Source organism: Tympanuchus pallidicinctus, unplaced genomic scaffold, assembly GCF_026119805.1.
Source record: "Tympanuchus pallidicinctus isolate F22 unplaced genomic scaffold, pur_lepc_1.0 scaffold14, whole genome shotgun sequence".
Taxonomy (NCBI): Eukaryota; Metazoa; Chordata; class Aves; order Galliformes; family Phasianidae; genus Tympanuchus; species Tympanuchus pallidicinctus.
In genome coordinates, this window is record NW_026294659.1 from 4,355,001 (window position 1) to 4,378,679 (window position 23,679).

Consider the following 23,679-nt stretch of genomic DNA (forward strand, 5'->3'; position numbering starts at 1 on the left):
AGCTCGCTGTAATTAAAATACAATAACCAGTAGGCGATGTAAAAAATTTCAGCAGCTAATTCTGTGTGTTCTTTAACTCTTTAGCTAGAAGTGCTAGAGGGAGATGATGCTGCACAGAAATGATACTGTGCAGTGGGGTTTTTTTGTTCCTTCCCGGATCAGCCAACCTTTTTGGCACTGTGCTCATAGACACCTACGTTGTTTCTCATGCACTCGGTGCAAATGCACGCACATAAATACAGAGGAGCGTGAATATATTTTTACTTCTGCTCTGAGGAGCAGGCTATCAACAGCATAATCAGGAGGGAGAGGGTTTAATGGTGTGACACAGTATGGTTGCCCAATCAGCAGGAGAAAAAAGAGGAGACTTTCACTGAGCTGCATCTTAGTGAATCTGAGAACAAAAGTTCTTCATCTTGTCTGTCAGGGTGCTCTGAGCCACCTTAATGGGAGCAAAGAGAAATGGCAGTGTGCGCAAAACAGGTGGCCAGCTAGAAGCAACCTCCAGATATTCCCATCCTTGCTTCCAGCATCACTGTGGGATGAATGGATTTCAGGCACCTTTCTAAAAAAGTTTTGGTTTTTTGTTTTTTGTGGGTTTTTTTGAATGATTAACAAAAAAAAAACACCACCATTTTAGGCAAGCAGGAGCTTGGATACAGCGCTGAATTTGGCAGGGGTAGGCAGAAGTTGTGCTTTGTGCAAGGAGCAGAGCGGCAGTGGTGCTGGGTGATGTCAGCTGCCCGTTTGGTGATGTGACCTCTACGTGGTTGGTAATTTATTGCTGACCGTAAGGAATGTAGTGCCTGCCTTCTATTACATGTAGTCAGAAGCACATCTTTAAACAAACAAACAAAAGCCAATTCAGATAAATTCATTTTTCATGCCTGTGTTTGTGTCGGCAGTGCCTTCTGTATGCTCCGTATTGTGTGTAAATATAATCTGTATATGTGGTATTGGCTGTCATAAAAGATGGCTTGCTGCTGAACTTGGAAATTATTAAAACAATGATAGGGAGATAATAGACAGGCAACTATTCTCAGAACGTGACAGACTACCGAAAAGCAATTTCAGTCAGTTTGTGCAGCTTAGTTTTCAGAGGGCCTTTGGTACGTTATTGATTAAATTCTCATTTAGGAAGAAAGTAGGAGCTTTTATCTGCATCTCTAAGTTGGATGGAATGGTGACTCGAAGGTATCGACTGGCTGCATGATATACGGCGGTCACAGTTGTCTTTTACTAAGAGGAGCACGGTGATGCTGGTTGTCATTCTTACTCTGCTGTGTGGCAGCGTAAATAGTCCCCTTTCTAACCAACCTGGTGGGAAAAGTCAATATCCCATCAGCAAAGGAGGTAAACACATCAGGAGCTGTGTCCTCTCTCATCTTCCCCTGCTCTGTATTACCGCAGTTCTTTAAATCTCCTCTCCCCAGTCATCAGAGGCACTCGTGTCATTCAAATGCACCGTGCGGCCGTGCTGCGGGGACGCTGCCGCCTGCCTCCCGCCGCCGAGATCCGGCTGCCATTGTCTTATAATTGAAACTTAAAGCTGGCCTCGCCACTTCAGCCAGGCCCCTCGTGTGCCTCCCTTCTTCTCAGCCACCCTCCTCAGCTCGCCGGTGCTGAAGTCTAAGGAGTGTTTGAAGCAGGCTGGTTATCGTGCGTAATTACAGTTCAGATTGATGGGGGGAAGATGGAAATCTTGCTGGCGTAGAGGTTGGGGCTGAGCATGGCCTGCGTGGGGGCTGTGTGTGTTGTCCTGTGCTCTCCGCACTGCCCTGTCACATGCCTTGTTCTCACCATCGGTGGCCTTCCCGCTCTGGCTGTACATGCCAGCTGCTTCTGTGTATTGACAGCACTCACCGTGGTCCCTCCTGAGCTCCAGGACACTTCAAACTGTCTTTAACTGTGTTTTCATAGAGTCAAAAGAACTCAGGTTGGAAGGGACCTCAAGCCCACCCGGCTCCAACCCCTGCCATGGGCAGGGCTGCCCCCCAACTCCTCAGGCTGCCCAGGGCCCCATCCAACCTGGCCTTGAGCACCTCCAGGGATGGGGCAGCCACAACTCCTGAGCTACGAGGAGGGTATTCTCTGCAGCTGGTTGGTACAAACACCATGGTTTCTGCTGGTGTATGCACAGTGGCAAATGAACCCGCTGAGCACATTATTGATTTTGGAAACACGTGAACTAGCTGGTGCTGAATTGGTGGCAACATGGGTTTGGTGTTTTTATGGATCTGGTTACTGCAATTTTCACGGTTTGTTTAATTAAACCCTACATTGAAATAATTTCAGGATCATTAAAGGTGTTTAAGCCGTAGTGACTTCACTCTGTTACTGAGCAGGTTCTGGTAATCAGAGTTTTTATTGTATTTGTGGTACAGTCTAAGGGAAATTTAGTTCCACTAATAAGCATAATTCCATTGCCATTTGAGTAATGGCAAGAATGTGGTGTTTTCAGCTCACTTCCGATAGCCCGAAGTTGTAAATACAAATACCTAAAGCTGAACACGGCAGCACACAGCACACCTTCCTCACAAGCGTGCATGGAAGCTGCGCACCAAAGTGCTGGCAGTCAGCGATTTCAGTTACTCCAACTGCCACCTCTAATTGAAATTTTAATTGAACTTTTAGAGATTTCATAGCATCGCGCAGAGCAGCTGAGGAACATGGTGAGCAACATGGGCACCAAAGCAGGCGCTCATTCCTCAGTAGAACGCTGCCGGTTGTGTTGCCCCTGGTAGCTCATTGCTGAGCTCTCACAGCCTCTTGAAGGCTCTGCAAAACACCTGCCTGTGCTGGGGCTGGAGGCGGCCACAGGCTGCACAGGCTGCCCTGTTAGTTATCCCATGATCCCAGCTCCTTGGACATGCCATCTGCTGGCCTGCCCGCCCAGGCCCAGCTTAGTCTTCTGTCACCGTTGGGTGCAGAAGTGCTTTGTTACCTCCCTCACGTGGGCAGACCAGTCAGTGTGTCCCTCCTCCCAGCCCCACACCTTCCCTCAAACCAACCTCACTACTGTCAAGTTTGGTTTGCCATCTGAACCTGTGCTGCTCAGTAAAAGCTCTTGGAAAGGGAGTGGAGGTCTCTTTGTTGCCTGACAGCATGACTTATAGCCAGAACTACTCATAGTGGTGCTGCTAAGGTGTGTGCACGTGAGCTTGTGCACACACACACACACAAGTAATTAATGTCTTGTGCTTCAGACATTTCTTCACCAGGTATTATTGATCATATGTTGTAGGAATTAACATCTCCATTTGTATGTCAGGTAAACCCAATGTATCCCCATTGAGATACTGAGCGTTTTCATTTCATTCTTTAGCCTGTAGCACAGTGTGGAATTTTCTTGGCCGGGTATCCCCATAGTGCTGAGCCCCACAGCTCCCGTCCTGCACACACAGGGTGTTTGGGAACCCACTGTGTGTGGGGTGTGTTTGGGGACCGTGGCATCAGTGCTGGGCTCACCTCAGGTGATGCCGTGCCAGCACAAGCATGAATGTGGGAGTCATGGTTTCCTGGACTGACCTGAAGCCAAGCTTGGCTGTAGGAAGAATTTCACCCCATGTCAGACCCTGAAGGACTCTGTGAAGTTTTCTCCATGCTAAGGAACCTGGTTCTTCACAGCCAGTTAGTTCCATTAGCCCTCATAGTAGGGAAGGCAGCAGAAGAGCTTGCCGTGAATGGTGACTTTGGATGCTAGCTACAACTTTGTCCTCTTTTCTCTTTGTATTAAAATACCACAATGTACAATATTATTGAATGCAAAAGCACTTTATTTAACCCTCCTCTCTTGTTTTATCTTTGTCCTGTCAGAGTTTGTAAGGAGGAAGCCCCTCAGGAGGGAAGTGATCGAGGCCTACAGGAAACTGAAGAGCACAGTAGACAAATGCCTGTCCCTGAGCGGCTACTCGGAAGTGAACCTCGGCAAACTCTTCTCTGTCAGCATGGGGAGATCCGTAGGAGAGTCCAGCAGTGAAAGACAGTGATGGACGGAATGTGGAAGGAGCAGAGGGGCCAACTACTTGCTTAAAAACAAGGATCTCCTGAGCAGTGCTCTGTGTCAGGAAGCACAATAGAGTTTTAATAATCTTTGGTTTGGTGGAGGAAGAATGAAAGATGAAAATGGGATGCATGGTCCACGTGGACGCGGTCCACTCGAGGTGTTTTTATCTCCGATTCTTTTCTCCACCGAAAAGCCAGAGTTATTAAAACATGGAGCAGTTGATTTTCACAATGTATTTTGTTGTGTGTTCAGACCTATGAGGGAAAAGGGGGTGGGGGAATTGCTGCTTTAATTGGATAATTCCCAGTGAGAGTTGCTGGAATGTAAGTGATCCTAGACTTTGCTCCAGGGTATTTAGTAGAGGTGCTCTCAGGAAGAGAGGTTAGTGGAGGTCTCAGTAGGAGCACTAATGTTTTGCCTTTTCACAGTTTATCTCCTTCCTGATCATAAACATACCAATTAAAAACAATGCTAAACCTAAATGCCTTTAAATGTCCTTCGGAGGGAGGTAGGGATGCTTTCCTTTCAAAACGAGGTAGAGACCGATTGAAGCCTGGAGGCGCAAAGAACAGAGGACCAATTTGTCTCTGGTATCTTCACGGGGCGTCTCTAAGCACGGTGTTTTGCCAGATTAGAAATGTTTTATGTGGATGTATAGATACATACGTGAGTGAAACATGTTCTGTACATAGGCAGAAAATAAACGTACGTCACTTCTTTCCGCGTCTGAACGCGAGCTGTCGATTGGGAAATGTGTATTTGGATGGCACTGTAAGCGCTCATGGGGGAGGAAGGAGCATCGTCGTCGCTGTTCTGTAATAGTTACTGTATCAGGGGTTTTAAAGGTTTTATGAACAAATTGTATTTTCCATTTACTTTTAGTAAAGCGATAAACACACGACAAGAACAAAGAGTAAATTTGGGAAGAGCTTTTGTACACCAAATGTCGTTGTACTCTTGTTTGCCGTTACGTTTGCCATGCGATGTATTAATGTGAGGTCATTAAAGCGTTCTTTTAAATCATCGACGGTATACAATGCAAAGTCTTCTTAGCACTTGATGGGAAAAAAAATAAAATTTTCTAGTGAAAGCGTTGGGTTCGGTCTGCCTGACTGTCGGCAGCTCCCCACGGGGGCCGCATCGCTGCGGCCCGGGGCCGATGGAAGGGCCCGCTTGCAGCCTTCCGTGTGCCTCACGGAGCGTCAGCGTTGGGCACGGAAGGGCCGTGCGTGGCTGTGCGGCTGCTGCACGGCTTTCGTTCAGCCCTGAGCGAGAGCTGCGAGCTCGCCGGGTGGTGCTGCGGACCTGAGGGGGGGACGGCGGCGTGAGCGTGCCCGAATTCCCGGAGCGGCTTTGGGGCCAAACCCTTCGGACTCCTCCCAGAAACGGCGCCCGGCCGATCCGTTTGCATGCTGGTGCCGTGCCCGGCAGCCGCAGCCCCTCGAGGTGACGCCCGGGCTGTCGGAGAGACTCCCGGGGAGGTTTCTCGGGAACGTGCGGCCCAAAGCGACGCCGGGGTGCTGCAGCTCCCTGCCGGACCGCTGCTGTAATTTCACTCGGACTTGGGTTTTCGTAGTTTCGTAGCGCTCGACCCAATTAGGATCGTGCAGATATCCCTGACGGTAACTGGGCAGAACGGCTCGGAGAAGCAGCCGTGACCCCGCGGCACTTGTGTCTACCGGGATAATTACGGCTGAAGAGCCTGTTAATTTGGGAGTTTAGGGATGTTTACGAGAGCCCGGGGAACGCTGCCGAGAGAAGCAGCGGCCAGGGGGTCGGGAGGGGAAGGGCCCTTTCCCCCCGTCGGGGCGTTTCGGGGTTCCTCGAGCGGCGCCGGGGCCGCGCACCGCCGGCGGGCCCCGGGGCTCCCCGTCCGCTCGGGCCGGGCGGGGGCCGCTGGGGGGTGCGGGGGGGGGGGGGGAGGGGGGCAGAGTCGCCGCGTCCCGGGCCAGAGCCGTCCGCTCGCTGCGCTGAATGGCGCGGCCCCGCGATCCCTCCTCATCGCTCTTTAATAGATTAACTCATCTGCGGCGGCCTCGCAGCTCAGATTAAAATTCCTCCATCCCGACGGCAGCATTATGGGGTGGTTGGAGGCTGTTTTCAAACCTCGGCGTTGAATAGCGACGGCTCTGCATTAATTTAACCACTAAGCTAATAAGTAGGTTTCGTTTTGTTATGCTAAGCTTTATTGCTTTTCTTTTGATCGGAATGGTGTTGTTGAGCAAAGCAGCAGACAAGGCGCTCTTTGATGAGGGAATTAGCGCTCTATTCTTCCTCTATTATTCATAGCACAGTGGAATATGTAAGTACCTGAGGGTGTCAAAGGAGAGCAGGCTCTATTGCAAAGTGTTCGCCTTGTTTCTCTCAATAGCTGACTATGAGATGATAAACCGCTTAATACACCGCGCTAATTGGATGAGAGCAGAAAGCGCCGGGGCCGCGGCGGGGCGAGGGGAGCCGCTCCATTCAGCGCTCCGCACTTCGGAGGAGCGCAGCGCTGCGCGGGGCTCCGTGCGCGGCCGCAGCTGTGCGCCAATGACCGCGCGGGGTAAATACGGCCGCCGCCTCTACGGCGCGGGGTAAACTTCTTTTCAGGCGGTGATGGGATTGCTTGGCAGCGCCGCGATCCTAATGAGGGCCCGCCGTAATAACCCCCGGATTAGCGAAATTGCCGCCTGCAGAAGCGCGATTCTGCCGTGAGCGGAGCTTCGGCTCGAGGAGTCCGAGCGGTGAATGGCGTTTCTTACTGCGTGCCGGCTCCGTGACGAACCGCTTTTCCGCATGGCAAAAAAAATAAACCACCACCACCAACAACGACAACAGCAAAAAACAAACAACAACAAAACGATGTTGTTTCGGTCTGCGCCGCCAAAAACGCCCACGGAACGAACATGACTTTCCCCATTACATTTTATTGGTATTATCGTTATCGGTATTATTGCGCTCGTGGTGGCTTTGGAGACCCCCAGTAGCGCCGGGGTTTGCAGTGCGCGTGTGTGCCCGCGTGCGGGGCTTTGCCCGGGGCTCGCACGGGAGCCGGGAGAACCCAGCGGAGCCGCCCCGGGTTGCGACGGCCGCGGCCGCTTTCGAGCATATCACCGAAGGAAAGAAAAGTAAAATAGACAGCGAAAATTCAAAGTAAAAACAAAACAAAATGAAAGACAAAAGGGAAATCGTTAAAAGTAAATAATAATTAAAAAAAGAAAAGAGCAATTACTACAAAGTAAACGATACAAAAGCAAATAAGAAAAAGGAGGGATACATAAATATAAAAGAGGAATGAATGAAGGGGGGGAAAGGCGCTCGGAGACGCCCGAACGCGGCGTGCGGCCGCCTCCGGCGCTGTGCGGTTTCATTTTTGGGTTTTTGTTTTTTTTTTTTGTATGTTTGTGTGTGTCCTTTTTTTTCCCTCTTTTTTCCTCTTCGCTGTTCAATACACCCGGTCGCCCCTCGCCGCCCCCCCGCCCGCCGTCGCAACGCCCGCCGCGCACGGAGCGCCCCGCGCCGCCGCCTCCCGGGCCCCCGCGGCCCCGCGCAGCCACAGACGCGCACACCGCGACTCCGAGTGCAACGCCTTTATAACATCGTCATCTCAAATATACAAAGCTCTGCAGTGCGTCGGTTTCCTTTCCGTTTTTTTATAACAACGCTATGTACAGAGTCGCGGCCCCGCGCCCCGGCAGTGCCGTTCCCTTTGGTTCGCCGCGCTCCGGCGCCGCTCTTCGTTCGGCGTTAGCACCGGAGACGGACGGAGGGGGGAAACGCGGCGCACGGCGCTGCCGCCGGGACAACGTTATCGGGGCTCCGCCGCCGGTCCTCCTCTCCTCTCCTCTCCTCTCCTCTCCTTTCCTCTCCCCGCGATTCTCGTTCTTAATTACGATTACTATTCACACTCCCGTTCGGTCTGGCTCCGCTCGCCCTGGCCGCCCTGGCCGCCCGGCGGCTCAGCACACCTCCTTCCCCGCTCCGCCGCCGGGCAGCACGTTGAGCTGCGTCAGCTGCGCCGCGTGCTCCTTGGCCTTCAGGCGCAGCGCCGCGATGCTGGAGGCGCGCCGGTCGGCGGCGGCGCTGCCCGGCTCCCCCAGCCCCGCGCCCACCGCGCCCTCGGCCGCCGCAGGCGCCGGTTGCCGCAGGAGAGCGGCGGCGCCGGGCGCGCTGCCCAGCGGGGCCACGGTGGAGAAGAGCCTGCAAGGAAGGAAGCACAGAGCGCCGTCAGCGCCGCGCCGACGGCGCGGACGCACCGCGCCGTCCGTCGGCCCCGCGGAGCGCGCGGCCCTCGGCCAATCGGCGGCCGGGCCGGCTGCACGTGACCCGCGCGGCGCCCAATCGGCGGCTCCCCCGATTCGAACGGGCGGAGCGGCCCCTCGGAGGGGCTCCGCGGCGCGACCCCGCTCCGCGATCCGCGCTCCGCGCTCCGCCCCGCGGAGGGGCGCCGCGGCCGGGCCGGTACCTGCCGAAGGCGGGGCTGATGAAGGCGGGGTGCCGGAACACGGCCGCGCCCAGGAAGGTGCCGAGGCCGAGCGGGGTCCCGGCGGGGGGCAGCGCGGCGGAGCCGGGCGGAGGAGGCGGCAGGCCCGGGAAGGCGGCGGCCGCGGCGGCGGCGGCGGCGGCGGTCCAGGCGGAGTCTAGAGCTGGGTGGTGAGGAGGGAAAGGACTAGCATCAAGGTACGGAGTGAGGGGGTGAGGTGCGGACAGGGGACCAGGGAAAGGCAAACCTGGGGGGTGTGTCTGAGCCCCAGCCTTTTCCCTCTTCCGCCACTTAGCCCTACGGTTCTGGAACCATACCTGCAAAGCCAAGAGAGACAGTGGCGTTAGCACTGCGCCGGGCCCGGGCCGAGTCCCGCTCTAAGCCCCGCGGCTGCGGCGGTATTATTTCCCCACGGAACGAATTGGCGCTGAACGCGTTCCGCTGCAAGGAAGCACTCGCGGGCAGCAGCAGCCGCGCTCTCTCCTCCGGTTTAAGGGAGAACGAAATTGTGGCCGCACAGCGCAGCAACGGAATTTATGCAGCGCCCGCAGCGCGGACGGAGCTCCCGGGCCGCCCTCGGGGCCGTATTTCACGCAGCTCTGTACGGTACGAAACAGAACCGTTCTCCAAAACGAGACAATACGGAACTCTGCCGCCGCTTTCCTCTTTTCTCCCCTTCCCCAGAAAGTAAAAGCCCCGAGCCAAGCCGGGCTGTAGCCCAGCGGGGAGAAAACACCGCCGGGAAAAAGGAACGAGAGGTTCTCGCACAGTGCAGGAAAGTGCCGCTGCGGCAGCTGGGGAGGCTCCCGGCGCTCCTTCGCTTCCCACCCGCGGCCGCTTCCCTCGGGTACGGCAGCACCGCTCCCGCTGCAGATGGGATCCCTGCGGCATCCCGCGGGCAGGGAGCCCGAAGGAAGGCCGAGCGCCGCCGGAGGGGCTCCGCTAATTCGTATTCCCTTCCCCGTGCCCCTCCCTCGGGCGGAGGGGCTTTCGCAGACAGAGCTATTTAACTTTCCCACGCCGCGTGCCCCCGGGCCGAACGCGCGGCTCCGCCGTCACGGCGCTGTGTGACGATGGAGCGATGTGTCAACACAGCGCGGGGCCCGTCTCAGCGCCGCTAATGCGCGGGGCCGTCGCGTAGCCGATGAGCCATATGGAATTTATGGCGCGTTATCAGCGCCCGATTTTAACTGTAGAGTGATTCGCGCGGCCGCGGCCGGGGCCATCTGTTCGCCGCTGGCAGCGGCCGCCCCGTGTTTGTCGTCGCCGTGGCGGTGAGGCGCGGGCCGGGCGATGCACTCTGGAATGGGGCGCAAACACCTCTAATGGCATCGCGCCCGCCATTAAAGCCGCGCGGCTCGTCGCTATCAAAAATGGGCGATCGGACGGCGTTAAGCGGCTCCTCGGCGGGCGGCGGGAAGCAACCGGCACTCCGCCTCCCGACGGCCGCGTTTGTTCAGCGCTAAGTGCGCTTTTACGGAGCCCTGCTGGCGACGCCGGCCCCTCCTTCTCACCGCTCGGCCGCGGGGGCTCCGTCGGGGGCGCGGGGACGGCCCGGCCCCGTCCCGCCGAGCGCGGCCGCCTCTCACTCACCTGCACTCGGGCTTCGGTCAGGTCGAGCCGCATGGCCAGCTCCTCCCTGCGGGGACAGCGCGTCAGAGCCGGCATCGAGCTGCCCGCACCCGGCCCTACGCCCGCCGCCCGCAATTAGCGCGTATCGGGAGCCACCTCGGCGCCAGCGAAGCGATCCCGGCCCCGCAGCCCCGCGGCATTTCGCCGGGACGGGTAACGTAAAATTGCAATGAAACCCAAACGAACGGGGCGACGCCGAAGCGTTCAGCTCCGCCCGCGGCGCGGGACCCGGGGCGATGCCGGCAGTGGATCCCCCCCGCGGGACCCTCCGCGCCCTTCCTACAAAACGAACGAGAAATCCGCGATGCCCCTTCGGACGCGGCGGGACAGGGCCGCGCCTGTACCTCCCTGCCTTCCCCGCAGCCGGGCGGCCCCCGGTTCCCCCCTCCCTTCCCCGGGGCCCCGGGAGGGGCCGCGCCGGGCGCTATTTTTACCGGCGGCGCTTTGATCCGCGCCCCGCGGGGCCGCCTCGCTCCGACCCGCGCGGGGAGCGCGAACCCGATCCGGGCCCTGCGTCGGCGTAAAAATAGCCCCGAGGGCTCTCCCTCTCTGCCTCGGTCCCCCCGCCCCGCGCTGCCCCGGCGGTGCCGGTACCTGGTGAAGACGTCGGGGTAGTGCGTTTTCTGGAAGGCCCTCTCCAGCTCCTCCAGCTGGTAGCTGGTGAACGTGGTGCGGTAGCGGCGCTGCTTCCTCTTGAGCAGCCCCTCCTCGGAGTCGCTGCCGGCCGACAGACACACGCTCTCTTCGCCGTCCTTGCCCTCGCCGTCCTCGGGCGGCAGCAGCAGCTCCTCTTTGGGGGACAGCCCCCCGCCCTCCGCCCCCTGCGCCGTTCCCGCGCCCCGGCGGGCCTCCTCCAGCAGCCCCCCGCCGTCCTCGCCCAGCAGCTCCTCCTCGTCGTCCTCCTCCAGCTCCTCTTCCTCCTCGTCCTCCTCCTCCTCCAGCATCTCCTCGTCCTCCTCCTCCTCCCCGGCGGCCGGCGCGGCGGGGCCGGGCCGCTCCTCGACGTGCGAGGCTCCGCTCCCCGGTTCGTCACGGGCGGGCGGCGGCGGCGCGAAGGGCGCGTTCTCGCGGTAGCTCTTGCTGCGGCTGATGCTAACCTGCGGCGCGTGGCTGATCTTCAGCGTGTCCCACGGCGCGGGACCGGCCCCTGCCCCGGCCGCCGCCCCGGCCCCGGCGCCTCCCTCCGGCCGCCCTTCCGGCCGCTCCCCGCGCGGCCCCGACGGCAGCAGCCGCCCGCCGCCCGGCCCGTACAGCCGACGCAGCTTGGGGGGCAAGTGCAGCTCGGCCGGCTCGAAGGGGGGGCTGCTCTTCGGGGAGCCTGCGGCGAGGAGAGAGGGTGCAGGGGGGAGAGAAAGAGAGAGACGCGGTCAGCGCGGGGAGCGCGGGGCTGAAATCACCTCGCATGGTCCGTAGAGTCCCGCCCCGTCCGGAGCTGCCCCAGGTGCGGAGGCCGCAACGGCCCCGGGGCTACTTCTATCCCGTGGCCTGGAGCTCATCCACTCTGCGTTTTATAAACCCTCCCGAGAAATTCCCGTTTTCCCATTTTTTGGGGGGGAATTTTGGATGCGAGGGATCCGTGCGGTACCGAGACAGCCTACAGGCACCCCCCCGGCCTCGCCGCAGCCCCGCTCCCCCCGGCTCCCACCCGGGTCAGGACGCTCGGCCCGGCGCGGGGCTCACCTTGCGCGGCGCCGTCGGGGGGCTCTGAGCGGGCGGCCCCCGCGGGCAGGCTGGGAGCTGCGCCCAGCAGCCGCACCTTGCAGGGGCTGCGGCGGCCCAGGATGCTGTCGATGCAGTAGGAGGAGAGCAGCGTAGGCGATTTGCTCTTGCAGTCGGGGCGCTCGGCGCAGCTCTCCTCGGGGTAAGGGCCGCTCATGGCGGCGGCGGCGCGGACGCCCCCCGGTGCCGCCGGGACGCCCGTCACGGGGGGAGTGAGCGGCGGCCGCGGCGCTCTTGAGTCCCCTCGGCTCCACGTGCGGGCAGCCGCCCCCTGATTGGCTCTCGCCGGAGGCCGGGCGGACGCCGGCACGGGGCGCGCCGCAAAGCCCGGCCCGGATCGCCCCGGAGCGGCGCCCGCCCCGCCCCGCCCCGCGCCGCCCCTCCCCGCCCCGCGCCGTGGGGGCGGGCGCCGCTCGGGGCGGCCGTCGGGGGCGGTGCGGAGGAACCCTCCTCTCGCCGTGCCCGGCCCCGCCCCGACGGGAGATCCGAGCCGGGTTTTGCCCCCGCCCGCCCCGTCCCTGCTCCGACGGCCGCGTTAGGAACCGGCGGGGCCGGGAGCGGGGGGCGCGCCCCGTGGAGCGTCCGTACGGCGCTCCTGGTACCCACGCGCGGGGTGCCGCTGCGCCGGTGAAGCGGTGGCCCCGGGGCGGACGAAACGAAGCCGGCAGAGCCCGAGAACGGCGTTGAGCCGAGGTGCTTTGTCATTTCCCAGCTTTTCCCCTCTCGTCCGCACAGGAGGGCTCAGCCGGCCCCGTCACGCAGCTTCGGGCCCCCCGTGGCAGCTCCGCACCCAGGCGGCTCTTCCCGAGGGCGGGCGGGGGGCAGCTCCATCTCCCCACCGTAAGCGGAGAGACGGCAGAGTCCCGCGGCTCCCGGTCCCCGAATCAACGCAAATTGGAGAGGAGAAACAAAACAAAAAAAAAAGAGCAACGAACGCGTGGGAGCGTGCGGGCTCCGCGTGTCCTCACGGGGACTCGGGACGGCGGCCGGGCCCTGCCGGTGCCATCCGCGGTGCGAGGGGCAACGAATGCATCGGTTCTACACCTAAGAAAGCACGTAATAATATAAAAATAACAAAAGCAACTCTTAAAAGGAGAAAAACCCCGAGAAAAATCGACAAAACTAAAAAGGAACGAACGAAAGACAGAAAAGGGAACACAGAAGCTCTCTCGGCTCTCCCCGCACCGCCCCGGGGCTCCCGGCCGCCGTCCGCCCTCAGCGCGGGTCCCGCGAGGCTGCCTGGGTGCTGCCCAGTGGCACACGGGGTGCTGAGAGCTGCGGGCTCGCCTCTGCCGTGCCGCTCTCTTGGTTTATTTGTTGTGTGGGTTTTTGTTTTTTGTTTTTTGTTTTTTTAACAAACTTTCATTCATTCGAGGTCTCTCCCTCTCTTTTTTTCCCCCTTCTCCTGCAACCCGCTAATTTAACAGCGGAGCGCGTTATTGCAGTGTTAGGGGGCGAGAAACGAGAGGGAGAAAACAACAATACCGCAATGATCCAAATGATACAGTAGGATTATGGCAATTACCGCTCTGCTCGGAGGAGAACACCTCGCCGAGCACTGCCAAACCCACTGCCGCCGCGCAGGGAGAGCAGCCCGGGGGCAGCCGGTTGCGATCCGCCCGCTCCATCGGCCCCGAGCGGCGGCCCCGCGGCCGGGGGGTTCCGACGGCGGTTCTCGCACGAGAGCAGACCGCGGCCCCACCGCCGCTCTCAGGGGGCTCTCGCCGCTATCCGTGTTATTCGATTCCATTTATTTGTACGTTCGGGCACGAGGCGCCGGCCTCCGCGCCGCTTCCCCGCGGCAGCCTTGGGCCGGGGCGGCCGCGCTGGGGGTCCCAGTACCGTGGGCAGGAGCCGGGGGGGGGGGCAGCGAGAGGCACGGCCTCTGGTGGGCCTCGGCTCGGGCCGCTTACATCATCATCACCACCATCATCATTATTATTGTTAATATGATTACCGTTCATATTATTGTCAATATTTGTTTATTATATTTTTTCCCACTCCCTTCGCCATGAAGAAGAAAAACGACAACTTTTCAACCCCCCCCTCCATCCCCCCTTCCCCAACCCCGTGCCTGGGTTACCGCTCTCCATACTATGGAAGGAATGGTTTGCCCTTGAGCCGCCGGCACGGCCTCCACCCGTCCCGGAGCTTCAGGCCCGGCACGTCCGACACCCCCACTTCCCTCTCTATCCCTTTCGGTTCCCCTCCGGGGCTCCGCCCGCCCCCGGGCCGCACCCCGCGGGCAGCGGCGCAGCGGAGCGCCGCAGCAGCAGCGGCTGTTAGCACGCAATTTCTGTAACCACCGAGGTGTATTTTCGGGGTTAAAGCACCGAAGCTCCGGCGGGACACGTGGAGTCCTGCGGGCCTCAGGGGCAGCGCCTGACTCCCCGGCAGCGCCGCTGGCAGCGCAGCGCCGGCCTCACCCAAACGCTCGGTTGGGCACAGCCGTGCCGAGCGGCGCTGCGGACGTCCCCCGGGCCCGGCCCTGCGCGGTGCGGTGGGATCTTGGGGAGGTGGGGGGTGTGCAGCCAGCGTGTGCCGCCCCGGAGCCGGCGATGCCGCGGCTCACCGGGCTGCTCGCGGTGCTGAACGCGCCCTGCTTGCTGCCGGCTCCTACCCCATACATCGGATAAGCTGTACCCGGCGGTGCTCGGGCATCGCGTCCAAACCGCCGTGCAGGGCGACGCGAACCCTCGGCGGCTCGCGTTTCCCACCCGATGTTGCTTTCCTTGGGTCCCGCCCGCAGTGCGTTGCTCACAGCCGTCGGAACCGGCCCGACCTCGGCCGGCGTCGTGCGGCATCAGCGCTGCGGTGCCCGGCCCAGCCCCGGCTCCCGTGCTGTGGTTGCCAGGGCAGGTAGCAATTTCCCTATTGACATACATCTGGGCAGGGGCGTGCTGTCGGCAGTGGTGGTCACTTTGGACTCATTATTCTTAAACTTAGTATTTCGTCTGTACCCAGGGCTGGGGAGAGGCTGGGCCTTGTTCCATGTGCTTCATTCAAAAAGTGTTTTCTACATCCTTTTTTTTTCTTTTTCCCCCAATCATTTTTCGATTCCTTGCCAGTTTACCTTCCCATAACACAGCTCTCATGGCTCACAAGGCACAGCAGCGAGCTGAGCGGAGTTCACCTCTTTCTTTATTTCCCCTCTCCACTGTGACCCCCTGCCCACCTCCAGCCCTTCAGCCCCGTTCTTGCTGTGCAGGCCTCCTTCCACACCTCCTGGTCGCATTCCGGCTGTCACCTGGAGGGCACCAGAGGCTCCCGAGGCCTTTTGGCAGCCCCCGGCTTTCCCACCACCCCTTCCCACCCACTCCCGTGTGCCCCCCGTGGCCTTGATCGCAGCGCAGGCCTTGCAGGCTCTGAGGGCTGTCCCAGGGGTCCCACAGAATCATAGAATGGCTTGGGTTGGAAGGGACCTCAAGGATCATCAAGCTCCAACCCTCATCTTGGCTGAGCGTGAGTTCTTGGGCTGCGTGGGAGCTGTGTGGGGCTGTACTCCCTGTCCTGGCTCTTCCAGGATGTTGGTGATGGGTGGGGGTTCGGCTCTTCCAACCCCAGCAAACCCCTGGATGAAACCTCCAGCAACTTCATGGCAGCAATCTGCAGCATCTCAGGGAAATTATGAATGCGTTCAGGTGCAGTGGTCTAAAAAAATTAAAATGATGATCATAGGCTTATTTAACATTATACCTTCTGTGTTATTTTCTTTTGTATGTGCTGACTAGAACTGAGCAAAGGATTCATAACAAATAATTTATTTGTCAAACGCATTCTCTTCTGCTAGTGGAATATCCATGAGCAGAGCATCATTTTCTCAAATGTGTTTGTTTTCTGCGACGCTTCAGTGGTTCCTTTAAATGCATACCGGTGTGGCCTGGCTGCAGATGGTTCCCATGGTGGAGCTGCAGGGCTGGCCGATAGCGTGGCTCCGACCACTCTGCCCATGCTAACAAGCACCTTGCAAAGTGGGTTTTCTGCTGGTGCTCGTGCCACAGGAACGTGATCCAAACGGCAGAGAGGATGTGAGCAGTGCTGAAGCAAAGCCATTAAAAATTCAAATGAGCGCTTGGCGAGCAGAGGACACTTTCCACCCTGTCCTCCCGGCTGCAGTGCGACCTTCATGCTGTGCTGGAGCTGCTGGCGGAGCTGAAGCAGAGGAATGGCAGGAGGGCAGAAGGCAGTACGCTGGTGCTGGGCAGCAGCTCCTGCACCTGCTTGGCCCAGATGCACAGCCAAAGTGAAATGGGGTGGTGGAGGGAAGGTCACCAACTGCACGAGTCTCAGTCAGATCTCGCCCCTTGACACTCTAGCCCTGTAAGAGTGTTTGTTGTCATTGTTTCCTGCATGTGCAGAAGCCATTGCCTCCTCCTTACTGAGGGTGCATCACTATGCCATAAAGGTACAAAAATGGGCATGGTTGGGAAAAACCTGCACCTAACACTGTGTGTTCTTCATGGAGGCTGATGCTTGCTGACGCATGGAGCGATTCCCTTGACAACCCCCACGTTAAGGGGCTGTCTGTCAGCACCTCTCTGCTTCTTTTGGTGCTGGCACCTCTGTGTGCAGCCTGTCTGGCACAAACTTCATGGGGACTGCTGGCAAACACTCAGTGCTGCAGCATCCCCATGCAATTCTCCAGAGCTCTCTGCTTCGTGCCCCACATCTCTCCTAATGGAAGGTCCAACTGCCTGTAATGTGCTCTGTGCTGCTCTGCAGGAAGACAGATGCTTTACGAGAACAGCTGGTGCTGTGCTGATGGAATGGATGTCTCACAGGTGTGACACTGCTGGGTAGGACATAACAGGCATGTCTTGAACACCCCGGGGCAGTCGTGAGAGCAGCTAACAGCAGCAGGGCACTTGGCAATGGGTGGCAGAAAGAGATGCTTCTGAGATACCCAAATCAAATAAACTAAAATAAGAAGATAAAAAACAAGAGAAAAATTTGATGTTTTGAAACAACCACGAGTGGAGATGAGTTCTTAAACACTTCTGTGATAGAATTTGCCTATGGAAGCACACAAGAGCTATGGCAGCAGGTGTGTATGGTGCTGTAGGACAGTGTGAGTGGATTGATGTAGAGCAGAGCATTTCCTTCCAACCTCAGAGGTTTTTCTTAACCGAAAAAAAGAACCTTAAAATTTGATTGTAAATTGGCTGAGCGATTCAGACAGCTGCAATTTGTTGGATTTTAAGTTTTCCACTCAAAAACAAACAACAACAAAAAAAGAAACGTGTTTTAAGATTTCCCCTTCGTGCATAGTTTTTAGAAAGCTCCATAGACAGATATTTGCAGTCACATGCATGGATTGTACAATCTTGAAATCACAGGGTGTAAGTTATTATTTGGAATCAATGCGCCTTCTTGTCTCGTAGCTTTCTATCAAACCGTGAGGCAGACGTGGCACTTACTGTGCTAAGCTATTGTTTCTGTTCCTGAAAACTGAAAACAATGTTATGGAACCTCAGAAAAACTAACTTTAAACAAAAGACGTTGGATTTAACAAAATGATTGTTCCTGCTTTCATGCCTTGTAACCTCACTTGTAACCCCTTATTCCTCAAGTCAGCGGGGCTCTCTCATGAGTGACAGTGCATTGGTGTGATGGTTTTTGTGCTCCAGCCCAGGCAACTGTAGCAGAAAAGGGTAAAGGCTTTGGGTGGGCTGGGGGCTGCTGGAGGACATCTGCTGGCTTTCTTTAGCACTGAGTGTGCTCCCATCCACGTTGTTTGATGATGTTCAGGAAAATGCTGTTGTTCTTCTCTCTGAACGTGGATGAGAAGGGATGGTTTGGCTTTGTTCTGGTAATGTCAAAATGCTTGGAGTGTTCTGGATGCCCTTGGATTTCTAAAACTGAGTGTAGCTTCTGATCTGTGAACGTACACCTTTTGCTTGGCATGGGAGTGTGAGTCTTCTCTCCCTGAACACAAATTTACTGGTGAGAATAATGGGGCAATCATTTGAACTGTCTCTTTAATTTTTTTTAATTTTATTTAATTTTTTTTTATCAAGGACAAGGCTGTTCAAATTCAAGGGACAAAATGATCTTTAAAGCTGAAAGTGGATTCTGACCTCCAGTAAGATGGACAAAAGGCCAAATGCCTGTAACGTGTAAACTCATTTTTTTGTACCTTTCTGCTTTGAATGGCAACAAAGACCCAGGCAGAGCTGCTTCCTAAACTGTTACCATTTTTTTACAAAGAAAAACAAAGGGGAAGAGAAAGGAAGAATCAGGCACACCTCACTTAATTGCCGCAAAGTGCTATGAAGGAGAAGACTGTGAATACGAATAGGAAAATATTCACAGACTGATGATTGCAACCAAGATCTGAACGCAACTTTATTGAGTCATGTGTGAGGATTCTCAGGGAGCTGAGACCAGCTCAAGTGTAGTAGGATTCAATGGAAACAGAGCTGTGATTTTGTAGGGAAAAGCAAGTCAGATTTGAATGTGCCTTTCCGACAGGAGAAAAAATCCATGTTTATTCAGTGTAAGTTTTGGACTAACCTAAAATCTATATGAAACTCCATGTGCTTCATGATCTGGGGTACTTTTAAGAATGCCTAAATGATGCAGGATGCCAAGGCTTGCTTTCGCTGGTGTTTTTAGGAATCTGAGTCCCATCTGGATGTCAGGAGGTATATCCTCTGAAATGCGTTTCCCCCACCTGTCCTTCCAGACCAATAAATGCACGAGGTCTTTGTGCAAGACTACTCCAGAGATGGTGTCCCCTGTAGAGAGCTCATTGGCCCTCATTCATTTACAGTTTCCCAGCAAAATCCTTGAGCTCTTGCTGGGAGAAGGACCCTGGGCTTTGACGGTGTGGCACTAACCAGGACAGAACAAGAGGCTGGTGGCCTTGAGTTACACAGGTGAAAATAAGCAGAGCTCGTACAGCTGTTTGGAAAGCAGTGGGATGGGAATGGTGTTGAAAGAAATATAATTTGACAACCTTGCCAGTTGGGCACGGTAGAGTCAATGCACTGTCTGCATGGCACCAGCCTAACGTCAAGAAATGATTTGTGTTGCTCTGACGTTTCAAGCAAACAGGTTGCGAGTAGGCATGGAGATCTTGATCAAAAATTATGCAAGAAACAACCTACCTTGAGAAGTCTCTCCAGGCTTGTGATGACAGCCGCAGCGCTCTCAAGGAGCCAGTCGCTCAGCTCACGAGGATGGGCCACCCGGGCTGGGGATGTGTCTCCAGCAGCAGCGACTCCGTTCACGGCAGCACATCTCACCAGAAAGCTGCAAAGTGCAGCACTGTGACATCCTCCTCTCCCATCACTGACACCATGGCATATCAGCTCAGCCCGTGTCACACAGCTCCCGGGTGGCATTCAGTCTATGCTTCACATCCATTGGCTTTCTTACAAGCCCCTGAGAGCATCGTTTCCTTCAGACACCGGCTCTACTAATGATTTTTTTCCCTCCCCCTTGCTCACACTTTAATTGCGGGGTGTGTGTGATACCCTCAGGAACAGCTATTGCCACCTGTATTATTATTTACGCTGTGAAAGCGAAGCTCATGGCAATATGTTTATTAACACCGTGCCCTGGTATCACACGAGTTAACAGCTTAATCCTCTGATTGTAAACATCTTTCCTGATACGTTCAAGCACCATGCATGTCTTTAACTTCACATCAGGAAACCGGGAGCATGAGTGGGTCATTTTTGCAGAAAATGCATTCTTTACAAAAAGTAGTGTAATGAAGAGGGGTTTTATCTGGCTAATAGCGCCCGTCTCATCCAGCATAATGCCTTTTGCAAAGAAAGAGTTAAACAAAACATTTATGCGGTATAAACTTTGCTCCTAGGCATTAAAATGCACTTTATTCACACCGCAGATTTCTCTCCCAGCCATGGCTATTGTTTGTCACTAACAGCTAGCTTTTGTGAAGTTAATAAATGTGCATAATAAGGACATAAAGGTATGGAGAAGTAATACTGTAATCCTTTTGTTTGGATAATCAGTCTAATGTATGCAAATTAAACCTTATTAGTACTAGGGTTTTGTGTCTGCTTATCAAAATGTGCCATTTTCATGAAAATTGGAAGTCCATTATATAAAGTTATTATTAACAATCATTTAGGAATTATATACGGTATGCAAATTAAAGTTGATTACAACTAATTAAGGGCTTTCTTTGTTATTTGACCTTGTCTGCTTTTTATGTAAATATGTTTCTTTTGGTCTGGCATATTTTTAGACTCAGAAAAGTATATTAAGACAAGTTACATTATGTATTTTTAACATATTTTTGCGTGGCGTAAAAAGCCCCTTGCTTTTGTTCTAGAGCCCGGCTCTGCACGGGGAGGCTCGGAGCGGCGACGTGCAGCCAGGCGTGGGGTGGCTGCAGGACAGTGCTGCGTGATGGACCGGCAGCAGAGCTGTGGTAGTGGGCAACAATCATGCCTCCAAGGCCCTCCAATGGTTTAATGAAAAATGATCCAAAATAAAATAAACTAAAATCCACTACTGAAGTATAAACAGCCTTCATGCCAGAGTGGCCTTTGTTCCACCACTTATTGAACTGGATAAGCCTTAGTTTAGAGACGTCAGACACAGCCAAGTAATAAAAGATTTGCCCCAACTTGCTGGGCACTTGGCAGGACTTAATAGGCGTTGAGCTCTGGATAAAAAGCTGTGACACGGCAGCACAGCCAGCTCAGGAGCATCAGCCTGGGTGGACCCCGTGCCTGGCGGCAGCAGGGAAGGCTGGCGTTGGATGAAATGAAAAAACCTTCCAAAGAAAACTTGGGTGAGTTGAATATAGTTTCTATTGAAAACAACAACAGCGTGTAATACAATTGTGATGTGTTTTATACATAGAGAAGAAACCTGACACATAAGCCAGTGTGAAGACGGGAGATGACATCTTCAGCGGTGTGTCAGAGAGAGACGTGTAATCAATACCTGAATACTTTCAGTCTTCCAGGCAGAGTAACAGATGCAGGAGCAAGAAAGACTGGGGAAAAAAAAAGGCTGAGACATAAGGAGCACAGGCAGGAATACATGAGAAAAATGTATGAAATCCGTCTTTGCATACTGTTTGAGTCCAAAATACTGGGATCTGAGGACAAGTAAAACATGATTCTTGGAATGTGGCAACATTTGCACAGCTTTACTGACCTCTTTGGCACAAAAGGTGTGCAAGGGGGCACATTAATGCTGGAAAAAATTCTCTGCAGTGGCAAGGTCATGTACTTAAGCTTAAAACTGGGGATATGCTTGCAAGCCCAGTATCCATTCTTTCCTTTCTACATCCCCAACATCTTGCATTTCATGTCAGGAAATCACAAAGCCTCCATGCCTGTCCCCTGCTGCCTCTGGGATGTGTTCTACCACCCTATGGATGCCTGGGAGTGTGGGTGCCCAGGAAGGTGCATGCAACATTGTACGCTGAACAGGGACAGTGATGGTGTAAGCATAGGTGTATCTGCTCTCCCTCTCCATTTCACTTTGAAGCTGCTCGTGGCACAAAAGATGCTGGCTTTTTACTGCTGAAGTCCAATTCACTTAGGTCATGCTTCGTCCCATTCAAAAGCCTCCTGGTATCGAAAGCATCCAAACCCCAGGAGGAAGCAGGATCTTCCCACATAACCCTCACGGCCAACCAAAACCCCGTCATCTTCAAAGGCCAGATTCTGAGTACCTGCCATGAAGCGCTGGATGGGAAGTCACGCACTGCTGGTGATGGGCATGACTTATTCAGCAACTATTTGAGAACGTAATTTGAACAACTGAAGAAGTTGGTGATTTGTTCCCTCACAATAGGACCACAAGGTTCAATTCAGCGACTGACATATTACAATGAATTTCCGAGGGCTGTGACAGGGACATTTTGCTCAATGCTCTGCTGCTGGCGGGAGCTGAGAAATGGAAATCAGAACAGGCAAAACACGTCTCTACCACATGGGGCAACATCAGATCCCAGTCGCCCTCCTTTCTGGATGAGATACTGGTGCTGAAGGCAGGAACGGAGCTGCTGCAGTGAGATCATGGAGGGGACATGGTGCCCCGCCAACACTCCTACTTAATGAGTGGCACCAAGGAAACATCACAAAAAGTAAGTTTTTGTTTTAACATTTCCCGGTGAAGAAAAAAAGTTATAAAAAAACCCACAATTTCCTCCCCTTAGCCTAATAAATAATGAGCATTTTCATGTCAGAGTTGGGAACTCAAGGCATTCAGACTAGGCGAGGCTACAAAGGCTTGAATGATTTTCTCCTACAGAATAAGGATGAAACTCTGATGCCATCAAAGGTAATAATTCAGGATTTCCCTCAGGGAGGTGAAAGTCATTGTCGTGTTTTTAAAATAGTTGCAATTTTCTGTCTCTAAATAGCAGTGACTACAAAATGTATTGCGAGGGGAATATAAAAATAGTCAAACTCTTCAAATCTTTTAATTCAATGAGAATGTAATATGCAATTAAAATTAATTATCTCATAATCGAACTGTAGACACTGATTATTGCATCATTTTCATAAGAGACATGCATCTTAACTTGCATAATTTCTGGTATCGCTGCGGAGTTACCTCAGGAAAGAATCTGGGCCCAAATATATGCATGCCTTGGTGCTCAGAAAGAAGCAGTTATGGCTGGGGTTGGCTTTTTCTCTCTGAGTGCTTTTAGGTAGAGCCTCTATCCTTGTCTGTGTTGAGTAATTGATTCACATCTACCCCGCACCTCCAAATCCAATCTTTTCCCTCCTTTTTCACTCCCATTCACATCTTCCCTCCAGCTCTTGAGTTTCTCCCTCGAAGCCCCTGTGGCCTGATGTGTGGAGCCAGGAGCTGAACTCGATGACTCTTGTGGGGCCCATCCTACATGGGATAATCTATGGTTCTCTGATTTAGTCCCTGTGAAGGCTGCTGTATGAGCTGCTGGTGACTGAGGGAGTTAGGGCAACATGGCTGGCTCTTAAATGCTTACAATTTGGTGAAATGGATCTTATCTTGAAAAAGATGATGGCAGAGACTTCTTGCTTCATTTTGTGTCCCTTCTCTGTGTACTTCTGGTCAGGTAACTTGGACATTTTGCTTGCGAGAGGGGTCTTCGAGCCTCTCATGACTGCTGTTTATGCTCAGCCTTAAATGCCTGCCGTTTTTCAGCAGGCATCTTCAGAGGATGACAACTTTGGAAGAGCAGTTACATAGCTCTTGGGTCTCTGCCACTCTGTAGTGGTTGCCACCTTAGATGTCCCCAGATTAACTATCCTGAACTGGTGGGATTTGTGCTCTTGAAGTGACTTTGGCTTGTTCATTCTATTTTTGTCTTCTGTGCATCCCTTGTTCTTCTGGCACCAGGTCTTAACCCAAGATATACTACTGTTTTCAGACCGTTTGTTAAATACAATGACAACCAGTAGCTGTGCGTTTTTTTTTTTGATGTCATAATTTAATAGATCAAAATTAGGAGTAGGGCTTCGTCCGACTGCTTGTTTGCAGTATGGCCTTGTGGTGGGACCCTGAGTGGCCTGGGGCTTTGAGGACCCTGGGGCTTTGAGGTGGATCTGTCTGTACGTTCTCCTTTCATATCAATGCATTCATTTTTGTTTGTTTGCTTCTTTTGCACGTGATGCATGACGTGACTTCTGATTTTGATTACACCATTTTAAAAGCCCCACATTCATTTCCTTGAAGATGCCCAGAGTTCACCCTTCCCAAGAATCCTTCTTCCCACCTTGTCTTTCAGTATTTGTCTGCTGAAGTTGTATTTTTTCTTGGCCTCTGTGACTCCTGTGTAGTTTTCTTGATGACGTTCACTTGCTCAGACCTCTTTGGCCTCTGCTGACGACTGGGAGGTGTGTGTGTAATCACAGTAAATGAGTGCTCTGCT

At 54.6% G+C, this 23,679-nt stretch overlaps 2 protein-coding genes across 2 annotated transcripts in view; one reads left to right on the forward strand and one right to left on the reverse strand.

Annotated features, from left to right (window-relative positions):
• POLA1 (DNA polymerase alpha 1, catalytic subunit) overlaps nt 1-5,030 on the forward strand; it is a 191,913-nt gene extending 186,883 nt beyond the window's left edge. Inside the window, exon 37 of the mRNA XM_052674325.1 lies at nt 3,817-5,030. Coding sequence (XP_052530285.1) covers nt 3,817-3,989 — 173 coding nt within the window. The 3' untranslated portion in view covers nt 3,990-5,030. The remainder of the gene's footprint in view (nt 1-3,816) is intronic.
• Nucleotides 5,031-6,898: 1,868 nt separating this feature from the next.
• On the reverse strand, nt 6,899-12,056 carry ARX (aristaless related homeobox). The gene is made up of 5 exons (XM_052674326.1): nt 11,787-12,056; nt 10,701-11,424; nt 10,068-10,113; nt 8,457-8,791; nt 6,899-8,191 (listed from the first exon to the last, which is right to left on the reverse strand). Exons 1-5 carry the CDS (start codon nt 11,980-11,982, stop codon nt 7,951-7,953), a joined length of 1,542 nt encoding a protein of 513 aa, XP_052530286.1. The 5' UTR covers nt 11,983-12,056; the 3' UTR covers nt 6,899-7,950.
• Nucleotides 12,057-23,679: the final 11,623 nt, after the last annotated feature.

Excerpts from the sequence above, each read along its gene's own strand:
- ARX (XM_052674326.1), bottom strand. The coding sequence starts at position 11,982 with ATGAGCGGCCCTTACCCCGAGGAGAGCTGCGCCGAGCGCCCCGACTGC. Across the intron at positions 11,425-11,786 it reads CCCCGACGGCGCCGCGCAAG|GCTCCCCGAAGAGCAGCCCC; the intron begins GTGAGCCCCGCG and ends TCCTCGCCGCAG. Across the intron at positions 10,114-10,700 it reads TACCCCGACGTCTTCACCAG|GGAGGAGCTGGCCATGCGGC; the intron begins GTACCGGCACCG and ends CTGTCCCCGCAG.